This window comes from Panthera pardus, unplaced genomic scaffold (genome assembly GCF_024362965.1).
Source record: "Panthera pardus isolate Hobbes unplaced genomic scaffold, ASM2436296v1 HiC_scaffold_27, whole genome shotgun sequence".
NCBI lineage: Eukaryota > Metazoa > Chordata > Mammalia > Carnivora > Felidae > Panthera > Panthera pardus.
In genome coordinates, this window is record NW_026526843.1 from 33312161 (window position 1) to 33326002 (window position 13842).

A 13842-nucleotide genomic window follows, 5' to 3' on the forward strand; every position below is an offset into this window, starting at 1 on the left:
TTCCATCATCTATCTCTAGGACCACTGTATTATTTATGGGTATATAATACCTACACAGAATAATGAACTAGGCAAAGTTTGTTTTTAGGATTTAAAATTAATTGTAAACAGTAATTTTCAACTCCTGGGATTCTGAAGTTACAAGAGCAAGAGGTAGAACCCTAAATGTAAAAGAAACATCCTAAACTAAAGAAATAATGAATTCATTTGTCCTCCATGATGCTTGGGTATCCAGAGGAAGTAAGCCAGGATATTGAGAAACTTCTGTTTCAAGTTCAGATTTTGGTTTCTAGTAATTCTGTCTATCCTTTTATTTAGTCATTCAGAATCTTACGGTTGTAGGAAGAAGTTTCCAAATTAATCCTCAAATAATCATAACTAATGTTTTCTTTTGCCTATTATAAAATTTTACATTAGGTGAGTACGTGTTTATACACACACAAACATATATTAATACATGTATATTAATATTCCAAATAGGAATCTACTGTATTGCTAAGTAAATGGGTCTCATTCTTCAGAGTGAGGAAGTTGAGCATTGATAGGAGGCTGTTCTTCTCATGAGGGCAGATCACATGCTAAATGATACATGGTGGGTGAAGGTACACTATCGATGTTCTCCCTGACACAGATAAATAATATTCTTATGTTTTTAACCAAATAAGTATAATGAATTAATGTAAGCAAAGTGAACTTCTCTGATGAGGTAGCAGTGGTTCTCAACACGGGTAGGGGGGTTTGAACCCCAGGGGACATTTTTTGGCTGCCATGATCAGATGGTATTAATGGCATCTTATGGATAGATGCCAGAGATGCTGCTAAATATCCTATAACACCCAGGATAGCCTCACACAACAAATCGTCATGCCCCCTAAAAGGTCAGTAGTGCTTCACTTAAGAGACGCTTTTAGGGTATTTTTTTCAACCTGCCACATGATGTCCTAAGTTTTTTTCAAAATGCCATTTAACAAACCTTTAAAGGAGGTGTAATGGTTATAATAATTCCATGATTTTATTTTTGTGAAAATTGAAATGAATGGAAGTATATTTGTGTGTATGTGGAATAATTTAGGAGAGGAAGGAATCAAGAATGAACACCAGGTGTCTGGCTTGTGCAACTCAACAGGAGGATGTTGGTGACATTACCTGAGATAAGAGAAACAGATGTGAGGAAGAAGATCTTCACTTCGGATTTTTACAGAATCTGTACAGATTTTGTAGAATTTGAGGTGCTTGAGAGTTATCAAGAGAAATTCTGACGATCAGAACATAGGTGTTGAGACAGAGCTTTAATTTGAAACTTGTCGGTATATAAAGATTATTTTGGCCCTGGGACTGGGTGGAATCATCCGCTAAAGTGTATATCTTAAGATGGAGAGAATATCTTGTCACAGCTCTTAGGAACATCGACGTTTACAATACAGACAGGGGAAAATCTAGCAAGAGACTAATAAGTAGCCAGAGAGATGATAAGAAGTGATGCAGAAATGTAGGCTTCTAAGCCAAGAGAAGGGAAACGTTTCCAGGTGGATGAGTCATTAGTGATATGGAGGCTGTTGGTGACCTTGATGAGCATGAAAGTGGAATAGAAACAAAATTACAGTGGGTTGAGAAATGCATGGTAAGTAAGAAATTTAGATGTGTTGTAGATTTATGTAAGTTTGGCTGTGAAGGAGGAAGAGGTGGAGGAGGATGTGGGATCAGCGGAGGACGTTTTGTGTTTTTGAAAGGATCGGAGAGAATTCTTCATTGGAATTTTAAAAGATAAATTTTAAAGCTATCAAAGCATATCAAGTACAATTTGTTACTCAATAAGCTTTAAATGAGTATGTTTCTACATGGCTTTTTTTTTTGCCTTTTTGGATAATATTTTATAATATTGTATGTATGTACGTATGTATGTATGTGAGCTCTACACCCAACTGGGGCTTGAACTCACAATCTTGAGATCAAGAGTCGCATGCTGTACCGACTGAGCCAGCCAAGAGCCCCATATTTTATGATATTTTAAATAGTTGCTTAGATTCTAAGTGATTCAGCAAGTATGAAAATAATTCTGTTAATTGTTAATAGATACAGGTTTATGTTTGATACTCAAATATTACTTTTTTTTCCAGATCTTTCGAGAAATCGTTTTACGGAAATTCCTTCTGATGTTTGGTTATTTGCACCTCTTGAAACATTAAATTTATATCATAATTGCATCAAAACCATTCCTGAAGCTATTAAAAACCTGCAGATGTTAACATACCTTAACATTAGGTAAGGAAACCTTTTTGTTTTTGTAGATTTTGTTTTTTATTACGGTTCTAATCCTTTCCAGTAACAAAGGATTGTGTTTGGTTTGGCTGTGTAACCCATATTTATTTCAGCAGTGTCTTACTTATATTTGTTACGTGTTCACATTACTTTATAGGTTTTTGGTCTTGTTCTTGAGAGTAGTGCTTCTCAACCTTTAACCTGCACAGGAGCCACCTGGGGATTAAAACATCTGATTATCTGCATATCTAGCGAGCCCCCTGGTAATGCCAATGCCTGCTGGTCCTTATCACTTTGGGTAGCAAGGCTTTAGAGCAGAAGTATTTTTCTGAAACCATAGCACCACACTACAGATTTATTCATATGCATCCTCAGAGTGAAACGTTATTATTATTATTATTATTATTATCATTATTTTTAAGTTTATTCTTTATTTTGAGAGAGAGAGAGCAAGCACGAGCAGGGGAGGGGCAGAGAGAGAGGGGGACAGAATCCCAAGCTCAAAGCCCGATGAGGCGCCTGAACTCACGAACCATGAGATCATGACCTGAGCCGAAACCAAGAGTTGGGCACTTAACTGACTGAGCCACCCAGACGCCCCTTAAAGTGAGCCATTGTGAAGAAACAGTTCTTGAGCTCTGTTTTTCACACTCTTGTGAGTTCTTGTTGCCGCTTTAAGGATGGATGGATTGCGATGGGAGCGTTGGAATGTTAGGAAGTAGATAACAGTTGATGTTAATAATGCTTACCGTGTGCCAGACATTACAAATATGTTATCCATGTTACATCATCTCCTCAGCAGCATTTTGAGAAAGGTACTATTATTATCCCTGCATTACGGATGAGAAACTGAAGTGCAGAGGGAAACTGTATGCCCAAAGTCGTGTGTGTGTGTGTGTGTGTGTGTGTGTACACATATAGACACACACACACACACACACACACAGCAAGTGGTAGAGCCAAGATTCAGATCAAAGCAGTATGACTGTAGAACTCTCTTTCTTAGCTGTTACCCTCTATTTATACCAGTCACCATTCGATAAGTATAAGAAAAAGATTGTCCTGTCAAATGAGTGACATTGAATGGAAACTGGTATATTGTGTCTTATGCTTAAGATCATTTTCGGGGCGCCTTTGTGACATGTGTGACTCTTGATCTCAGGGCTGTGGGCTTGAGCCCCATGTTGGGTGTAGACATTATTAAAAAAATCAAACCTTCAAAAAAAGTAGAATCATTTTCTTGCGTTCCTTTTTTTTTAGTTGTAAGGGTCATTTCTTCCCCCTCCTTAACAAAATGACCTGTCTAAAGTCCCATATAGGGAAGTGGGAAATACTAATACATATAAATAATAATGCTCCTTCCTCGCTGCGATGTATTAATCCTTCTGTATGTCTCCCTCAGTGATGTCATCTAGCAGTACTTACTATTTTAGCTGAAACTTTATACTTGAAAATGTGTGAGAGGAAATTCCTTTCATAGATGTAGTCATTTGGGTTGCTCTTTTCTAATTCTCTAATATCTCCTTGGCCTGGCTTGGGGGAGAGGTTTGAGGCAAGTAAGGCCTTAGTTTAAGTTTTGTCTCTGTTTTTGTTTCAGTTTGCTCTTTTATGGAAAAAAGTAACTTGTCAAAAATTGAATTTCTATTTGAATAGAAATGTATGGCAATCTTAAAATAGTTTCACTAAAACTTTCTCTGATTCTTTGCTGTTTTGATCTCTAAAAGTCACCTCCCGATTTTTATGTGTAGTCACAAACAGTTTTGAACAAACTTGATTGAAATAACATTAGTCCTTGTTTCTGATTTCTTTTGTCTCTAAAACATGGCAAAAAAGTGAAGATTAATGACTTATTAGCTGTGTATAAAGAAATTCGGCTCTGGAGAAAGCTGACTGCTAACTCAATGAACCTTCTTAAAGGAGGAAAATAGGCTTTTTTTTTTTTTTTAAATAAGCTCTAGGCCCAGTGTGGGGCCTGAACTCACAACCCTGAGATCAAGAATTGCGTGCTCTACCCACTGAGCCAGCCAGGTGCTCCCCCCCCCCCAAAATAGACCAATTTTTAACTTTTTTTGGTCTGGGGAAGGTTAGAATGAGTTTGTATGTGCTGTTATTTTCCTCACTTACTTTTTTATTTTGGTGAAAATGCCTTGAGAAACTTGTAAGATGCTTTTTCAGCTCTCTCTTCCTGTGTGCTCTTCCCTTTTTTAGAAGAATTCTGTAGGAAGATCCTTGTGTGCTCCACAAGGGCACCTTCCCAAGGATTCTATTTGATCCTGAAAGTGTCAAGAATTGTAACAAGCTCCTGGCATATTTGACATTCCAGCAGCCTGGCCAGGATTGCTGGTCTAGGGGCATTGTCTATTTTTTTAAGTCTGTTCCTTGTGATTAAAGCCAATCTAGTATTTCTGGATGTCCTCTGCAGGCATAACATGGGGAGGGAGAGGTCCTGATGTTCTTCCTTGGGCTGCCACTGGGTTTTTGTTGCTGTGTATGTTCCGCACAATGCTAGGTACAGGTCTATCACTGCCACTTTGAAAAACAGGAAAAATAATAGCTTATTTTGATGAATACTTGTTAGTGTGTAAACGTAATGGTATACTTTATATTTTTTTAGTAGGGGGATTGTCTTAGTCTGTTTGGGCTGCTATGACGGGATGCCATGTACTGGGTGCCTTGTAAACAACAGAAACTTATTTTTCACACTTCTGGAGGCGGGAAGTGCAAGGTCAAGGCACCGGCAGATTTGGTGTCTGGTGAGGACCTGCTTCCTGATTTCATAAACGGCCGTCGTCTAGCTGTCCCCACTTGGCAGAGGGAGCAAGGGAGCTCTCTGAGGTATTTTTTTTATAAGGGCACTAAACCCGTTCATGGGGGCTCCACCCGTATGACCCGATCACCTCCCAAAGGCCCTACTTCCAGAGACCATTACATGAGGGATTAGGTTTCAACATTATAATTTTGTGGGGAACACAAACATTGAATCTATAGCAGGGATCATTTGGGTCTGCATTGGTATGTGAATTTGACCCACCGTACGTACGTTGAGGGGAAGGACCCCAGAGCCTTACTGCCCAGATTTGAATCCTGGCTCTCCTATTTACCAGCTGTGTGACTTGGAGCAGTTTGCTTAATCTCTTTTTGACTGATTCTTCATCTGTAAAATGGGCATCGTGATATTCTCTCTCTTCCTAAAGCAGGTTGTTGTGAGGGTTAGCGAAGTTAACTCATGGGAGGTACTCCGACCGTGGCCCGGCACGTAGTATGTACTCAATAAATGCGAGTTGTTGCTATATTTAGGTTAGTTGTTGCTAATGTTAGTTGTGCTATATCCACAGAGATAGGAATGTTCTGTCAGCTTTGATCCGAGATAAAGGTGTGGGTGGGCCCTTATACCATAAACTCATAAGAAAAGGGAATGGATCAGGGTTACTACATGTTTTTGAACATGTAGCCCCAGTCATTCTTTTATAAACGTTTTAACGTGGTGGCAGGTGCAAACTTATCCTTGGGACTTTTCCTTAGATAAAGGTATGGAGGTATTGAATGCGGTGAAATGAGACCAGAGAACAAGGTTCTGGCATTTTCTAGCGCAGAAGAATGATTCTGGGTTTTTGAGACCTGGTGGCATGTAAGACAGTATCATAGGTGACAACACAGGCTTTGCAGTCTCTTGTGACTGGGCGGGTCACTTAACACAGTTGTAACCTTTGTTTTCTTATTTGTATAATAGAGACAGTACTGCTAACCTGCCTTACGGGGTTGATGTGAGTAGTAAAGGAGATACTACATTTAAGGCTTTTGGTATGATACAGAGTAAGCACTCATTAAATGATAGTTTTTATTTGGTGAAACTTTTTATTTACTTTTGAGGTGATTTGTTCTTTTTCAACAGAGCAGAAATTTCAGACATATCTCATAATGAGACTCTCTTATTCTTTTCAGTCGAAATCTTTTGTCAACATTGCCAAAATACCTATTTGACCTTCCCCTTAAAGTTTTGGTCGTCAGTAATAATAAACTGGTATCCATTCCAGAAGAAATTGGGAAGTTAAAAGACTTAATGGAATTGGTGAGTAAAACCGTTGTATTGATCGTGTATAATAATATATTGTGTGTAATATGCATAACATGTATTTTGGAAGATTGCTTTTTATGGAATTTCAGTGTAATTTTTTAAAAAAAGAATAACTTGGTATGTGTCTGTGTTCACCGTAGTAAAATTTTGAGATCCCATTGCTTATGTCTGATTTTAGCTCACAGCCACATTAAGAGCCTGGCTGTTTCTCAGTCCTAGTGAGGTCAGAAGGTTCGCTTATAAGCTTTGAGAAATGCTTTTCAAACCAGTAAGCATTTGTCTGTGCATTTTGGGGGCAGTAAAGGTCTTCGACCGGGGCTGCTATGAAAGCCTCAGAGAAAGGGAATAAAGGAAGAGAGTGTAATGCCTGCAAAGTAGAATGAACAAAATAACTCTCGCGTTTCTATATTCTCTTGTGATTTTACAACACTTTTGGGACCAAGATAGAAAGAGGCCATTGTGTACAACTGATTGTAGAAATAAAGGAATAAAGTAATCACCTTGTACAGGACATTTTAGGTATTAAAGGACATTGAACTTTGACAGAAACATAATTATCTCCTCAAAACATTGGCCCGTTTTCTCATCTTTCTGTTACTTTCCGGAGGGGCCAAGGGCAGGCCAGGATGGGCACTTTGGCATGATTATTTTGAGTTAAAAGCAATCCATCCAACAGATTTAGGAAAAGTTCTTTAGTCCCCCACCTCAACTGTCTAAATTTACAGTGGAAAGGAGAGCCTGTACCAGGATAGGCACTATTAACAGAGGTTCCTCTTTGCCTAAGAAAGTTATTTGAATAATCCAGCACACTTTGTTTTCCAAACATGTCCTCTCACCTTCCTGCTAATAATGCTCTTCCTCCTTTGTATCCCCAGACTCTTACCCCTCTCCTTAGCTCAGGATGTCACATAAGCCTCTTCTTGCCTGTCTTGGGAATTTCATGTTGGTATGGATTCTCCGTACTTAAGAAACGGGATTTCATTTTCTCCTGTTACTTTGTCTCATGTCAGTTTGATTCTTAGTCCGTCTAGAAGGACTTTGAAAGGCATTTCTTTCTCGCCAATGCTTCCACCTCACACAGTACAGCTTGCTGTTTATTTCTATTTTTTGTTCTGTCTGGAGTAATGCTTTCCTGATATACGGACATTTTAAAAGTATTCTTAAGTATCGGGGTGCCTTGGTGGCTCAGCTGGTTAAGCGTCTGACTCCTGAATTTGGCTCGGGTCGTGATCTCACCGTTTGTGGGGTTGAGCCCCACTTCAGGCTCTGCGCTGACAGCACGGAGACTGCTTGGGATTCTCTCTCTCCCTCTCTCTCTCTCTGGCCCTCCCCCCTCCCGTACTCTGTCTTGCCCTCTCTCTTTCTCTCTCTCAAAATAAATTAACGTTAAAAAAAACGAAAGTATTCTTAAGTATGACTTTATTATGTGTGGAGGGCCAAAAGTTTTTTTGAGGAACTTATCCATGATTCTTCAGTGGCAAATTAATGTGCAAATAGAATGTTATGAACAGACGTTTCGGGAACATCATCCTTTTATTTCTTTTATCCAGTAATGAATACCTGCATGTGCAATTATAACACAAGGAGACTGCCTTGAACTTAGTCCTGTTATGTTTTAGAACCATAGAATTTTAACCACTTGCTAGCATAGGAATCCCCAACACATCTACTTGTACGTTTTCAGTGGTGGATAAATCTTGTGTCACCGAGGCATCCTTTATTCTCTTTTGCAAAACTCCTATTTGTTATCTTTTATTATTTTGAACTAAAATACACGCCCCCTATCACTTTTATCCATTGGTCCTGGGACTACCATGTGAAAAAGTATAGATAATGACAACTTTTCTTCCCTTCAAGTTTTTGTAATCTGTCATGTGTTTACTCTCCCATTTCACCAAACTCTAAGGCCTATTTTTCTGTAGTTTAAACATCTTTATTACTTTTACTCCTTTCTGTATTTTCTGTATTTCTGTTCTTCATTACTTTTTATTTTTAGCTATTTAAAATTTTTTTTTGTAACATTTATATATTGTTGAGAGACCGAGCATGAGCAAGGGAGGGGCAGAGAGAGAGGGAGACACAGAATCTGAAACAGGCTCCAGTCTCTGAGCTGTCAGCACAGAGCCCGATGTGGGGCTCAAACCCACTAACCGTGAGATCATGACCTGAGCCGAAGTGGGACACTTAACCGACTGAGCCACCCAGGTGCCTCACTATTTTTAGCTATTTTTATCCTGAAAACGTTTCCCTTTATTAAGGTCCCTTTTAACATTATACTCACAAATGAACAGAAGATTCTAGATGTGATTTAACAAATTCATAGTAAAAAGGGGACCAATATTTAGCTTGACCCAGACACTGTTAATATTTCTTTTAAGTGTATTTATTTTGAGGGAGAGAGAAAGAGAGAGTGTAGTGAGTGAGGGAGGGGCAGAGAGAGAGGGAGACAGAGAGAATCCCAGACAGGCTCCACGCTGTCAGCGCAGAGCCTGAGGTGAGGCTCGAACTCATGGACCTTGAGATCATGACCTGAGCTGAAGTCAAGAATTGGACGGTTAACTGACTGAGCCACCCAGGTGCCCCTAGGTATTTAATATTTCTAAAGATTTTATAGATATTATACTTTGAGATTCTGTGGCTGTGTAATTTCTTTTTCTTTTTTTGTCATTTAGTTTTGGCCCTATGTTCTAAATTATATTACATGAGATGGTTTTGGGATAGATAAAATTTTAAGAATATTTAGGATTTTTAGAATTATTCTAGTATTTTTAGTTATTAAATAGAATATTTTAAAGCTACTACAGATTGTATTTTACTAGACACTATAAAAATATCATGCTTTTATTTAAATTCTTGAAATCAGTAACAGTGGATAGATAGCATTAAGATGGCTAATTGATAATGGTAAATCACGTAATGAGTTTGTGGGTATTACCTGTCATTGGAGTATTTCCCGTGACACCGTTCCGCAAGAATGTGGTGGCCAACTATAGTGCGATTCTATAATTAAAAACCTGGGAAATCTTCTCAGGTCTCCAATCCCCGCAGAGTATTTTGTAGAGTACCTATTGGTGAGTGGGTCAGTTTTTTGTGTTTGGGTTTATTTCTTCTGGGCGGCTATCAAATTTCAATGGATTTTTTTAGATAGAACTCTCCAGTATTGGATACTTTTTGCAGGAAACAATAGTATTAATTTAAAGGACGTTTTCTCCAAATTTGCTTATCTTTCATTTGGATAATAGCCTATTCTCACCGTAGCAGCAAAGGTCCTGTCAAAATAGAAGTCAGATCATGTCATACCTCTGTTTATAAGTTTTTGGTTCCTGCCCACACCTCTCCGAGTAAAGGCCTAAGTTGTACCCCTCCCCCCAGTTTAGTCTCCTGCTTGCCCGCTTTCTTCTAGTGACACTGAATTTCTTACTGTTCTTTAGTACAAGTCAGGCATGTTTTGCTTACGAGCCTTTTTACATTTATTGTTCCTTCTTTTTTTCCTTAAGTTCCTTCTTTTTTGCCTTTCTTATATATTGGCATGGCCCATACTTTCAGCTCTGACAACACTGCTCAAATACCAGCTTCTCCATGAGACAATCTAAATTCAGCACTTAGAACCTGGTTTAGCAAATAGTATTTGATGAATAGATATTGTTGAATGAAGGTGCCTTAGGTATAGTTTGAAAGAAGTATGTAGGGTACATTTTTTCTTTTTTTTTAAGTTTATTTATTTATTTTGAAATACAGCGAGAGCACGAGCGTGTGAGCAGGGGAGGGGCAGAGAGAGAGAATCCCAGGCAGGCTCGGGTGCTGTCAGCACGGAGCCCGACTTGGGGCTTGATCTCACGAATCGTAAGATCATGACTTGAGCCGAAATCAGGAGTCAGGCACTTGACCAACTGAGCCATCCAGGTGTTCCGGGATACATTTTTCCAGTCGTCTTAGCTCTATTGGATTTTTCCCTGCGTGGCTTCAGTATTCTGAATTTACCCTCTTGCCTTTTTAATTTTTGATAAAACTGAATATATGTGCCACTCTGTTCCCTTCAAGCTAATATCATTTCCAGTGAACGCTGGAAATTGGAAGAAGCTGCAGAAGAATGTGAATTTCATCTGCCGTGTGTCTGGAATGATTGCTGTATGAGCTCACGCTGCAGATTTTTCTTTGAGGGGAGGAAGAGGAGAGCACAGTTACTTTCAGCTGTCTCCTGTTATGGGAAAGTGGTGTCATTTACCTTTAAATCAGCAACTTGCATTTTAATTTAACCCTGAGACATTTCTGATTCAGATCTCCTGGAAAGTCTTTGCGTTATGATGTGAGCCACAAGATTTTGAGCTTGTAACCCCCATATTTTGTGTCCCGTTGAGAAAGAGGTTTAAATTGATTCTGACCATAGCCTTTGGTTCTCCAGCTCACGTCTGTAAATCCTTGACTTTCTCAGCTTCTGTCCAACAGAGTAATTCAAAACTACCATAATTGACAGATTATCAAAGCGATTGATGGTTGTTTTTTATTTTACCTCTGAATGAGGAGTGCCTGGATTATCCTTACTTCTGGTTTTGGCTGGTGAGAGTAGTCTTCAGCTGCGGTTTTCAAAAGGCTGAATTATGTAGTCCTAAGTTATTATTCACAGTTTTGCACGGAAAAATTTAACTGTGCTACCTCGACTTTGTGATGAAACATTAATAGAAATCTGCCAGATAATCCATTTTCAGAGAAACAACATTTGAGGTAGCTTTTGCTATTGGCCATGTGCTTTAATTTGAAAATGGAAATATGTCTGTATTTCTCAGTTAGTTTGTTATCATTTTATTTTCTTATTTTCCTTAGGATATCAGCTGCAATGAGATTCAGGTCCTTCCCCAACAAATGGGAAAATTACATTCACTTAGAGAGCTAAATATCAGAAGAAATAATCTTCACGTGTTGCCAGATGGTAAGATGCTCATTCTTTTTACTGAAATGAACAAGAGAGCAACTATATGCAATTTAATTTAATTATTTTTCATTTCTGAACAGAATTAGGAGATCTTCCCTTAGTCAAGCTGGATTTCTCCTGTAATAAAGTGACCGAAATTCCAGTTTGTTACAGGAAGCTGCATCATTTGCAAGTAATGATTTTGGATAACAATCCGTTGCAAGTACCACCAGCACAGGTTTGTAATAAAAATACAGTACGTGTTCCTTCTATTTTTCTTCATAATTATCAATCAGATCGCTAAATCAGAAAGCATCAGAATTAGGAGTCAATTCGTTGTTGAGGCCTTATTGGCCAAAGGAGTTTTTCTGCGAAGTGACTTTTTCACTTGGGTAGGAGTTTTAGTTTCGCTTCTGGAGCACAGAATTTAGAATGCTCGGATACGTAATTCTGTTTGTCAGCGTTCCTTTAAAAACATAGACTGTGGAGGGTCTCTACCTCTATCCTACTCGGGTATGTATCTACTTGACTTTTTGTTGTATGATCGATTGGAACGCATTCTCAACACTGATAGATGGAATCCTAACAGAAAGAACAAGATACAAGTGGAAAAGCATTAATTCAGCCTTTTAGTTTGAGGATTCAATCCATATGGAATCTACTAAAATGACAGTAAAGGAATGTACCAAGATATAAACCCATAATAAGGCCAGAGAATGAGAGGGAAGAGGGCAGCAGGGGAGGGATGGCAACAGAATTTTGGAACATGGAAGATAGGTGAAATAGTGGGAACTGGGGTCTTTACTTACACTGGCACGAGAGGATCTGGCTGAGGAGGCACATGGCAGTGAGATGCCAGCAGGCGCTCTGCTCCAGAAGAAGGGTTGCCTTTTTCTTTCTACAAAGGTACATTCCACTCATTCCAAAGAGGATGCTTTTTCTAATTCAAATGAAGGCTGCCTGCTGTCCTGGTAGTAGCTGCCTTAGCCTCGCAGGGGAAAGCTGGAACTTGGGTCTGCTATGGGAGAGGGCAACACGAAGAAGGTTGATTTACTTGCTGTGTTAGGCCTGGGAACGGCTTGGTACTGGAGGAGAGCTGTAACTGAATAGAAGGATGAAAGACTGGAACTGTGAAAGTCTGTAGAATGTCTGAGGCAGTGCTGTCCAGCAGAACTTTGTCAGCTACAGGAATGTTCTGTGATTTGTGCTGTCCGGAATTGTTTTTAATGTTTATTTATTTTTGAGAGAGAACGAGAGAGAGAGGGAGAGAGAGAGAGAGAGAGAGAGAGAGAGCGAGCTAGCGGGGAAGGGGCAGAGAGAGAGGGAGACAGAATCCAGAGAAGGCTCCGGGCTCTGAGCTGTCAGCACAGAGCCTGAAGTGGGGCTCAAACTCATGAACCGTGAGATCATGACCTGAGCCAAAGTCAGACTCTTAACCGACTGAGCCACCCAGGCGCCCCCTAAGGAGCCTAAATTTAAATTTAATCTTATCTTGATTAATTTTAGATGAAATAGCTTCATGTGACTAGTGTGACTGCCATATTGGACACTACAGGTCTTAAGATTTACACCCTCAGATTCTTGCCCTTAGCTCTGTAGCCGCATGCCTAGCCCTCACTTGCCTTAGCAAAAGCCTGGGGTTTATTCTACGGCGTAGGTAGATTCTCTCAGATTCTCTTCCATAACTCAGCAGCCAAATGTGTATCACTGTTGGCCTCAGCAGAATATTTTCTTGTCATAATACTGTATTTTGATTTAATGAGAGATTGTGACATAGGTGTAATAATAGCAGAGATATTTCTAGTGCTTACTGTGTTCCAGGCACTATTGAAATGCTTTACATGCATTAAATTATTTGATTCTTATAGTAACCCTGTAAAACAGGTACTATTATATCTCATTTTATATATGAGGAAACAGAAGCGTAGAAGTTACGGGACTTACTTATTCAATGCCACATAGCTAGCGTGGGTACAGCTGGTTCCAAAGCAAGGCAGTCTGACTGCAGGGTCTGTGCTCTAACCACTAGGCTATACTTCTGAAGGAGGAAATAAATTGATGGGGATTGAAGATGGGAGGATGGTATGGTGGCGGTGATGATATGTGATAGTGGTGGGCAGTGGTAATGTGAGAAATCTGAGTCCTCATTTTCCTTAGTAAGACCTCAATAAATAACATCTATAGCTAAGAAGTAAAACAGAACCGTATTACTGATATATATGAAGGCAAATAGCAGAAAACCGCTCGAAAGAGTTGGTATGTGGGGACTAAGTCTTGGAGATTGAAAGGAGTGAAATGGGGGATTAATTTTTCGTTACCACTTTTGTAATTCTCTTTGATTTTAAATTATGTATGTGAATTACTGCAATAAAAAATTTACAGAAGAAAAGAATTCACCGGTATTTAATTTGGTAATGAAAGATGATTGTTTTTTGGTTTATACAGATAATGGGATATATTTTAATTGGTAATTATTTATATTCTAATAGCTCAGAAGTTTTTCCTTTTAAATGAAGTTTTTCAGTGGTCAGGTCTTGTATCTGTTACAATTATCTAAGAAACATTCTTTATGCCTGGAATGATAATTACTGTTTCATGT

General features: G+C 39.0%; 1 protein-coding gene across 3 annotated transcripts in view; it reads left to right on the forward strand.

Moving 5' to 3' along the window:
• Positions 1 to 13842, forward strand: part of LRCH2 (leucine rich repeats and calponin homology domain containing 2) — a 98515-nt gene that overhangs the window by 29485 nt on the left and 55188 nt on the right. For all 3 annotated transcript variants that reach the window (XM_053892134.1, XM_053892132.1, XM_053892133.1), the window contains exons 2-5: positions 2118 to 2262; positions 6202 to 6328; positions 11156 to 11261; positions 11345 to 11481. In XM_053892134.1, coding sequence (XP_053748109.1) covers positions 2118 to 2262; positions 6202 to 6328; positions 11156 to 11261; positions 11345 to 11481 — 515 coding nt within the window. The remainder of the gene's footprint in view (positions 1 to 2117; positions 2263 to 6201; positions 6329 to 11155; positions 11262 to 11344; positions 11482 to 13842) is intronic.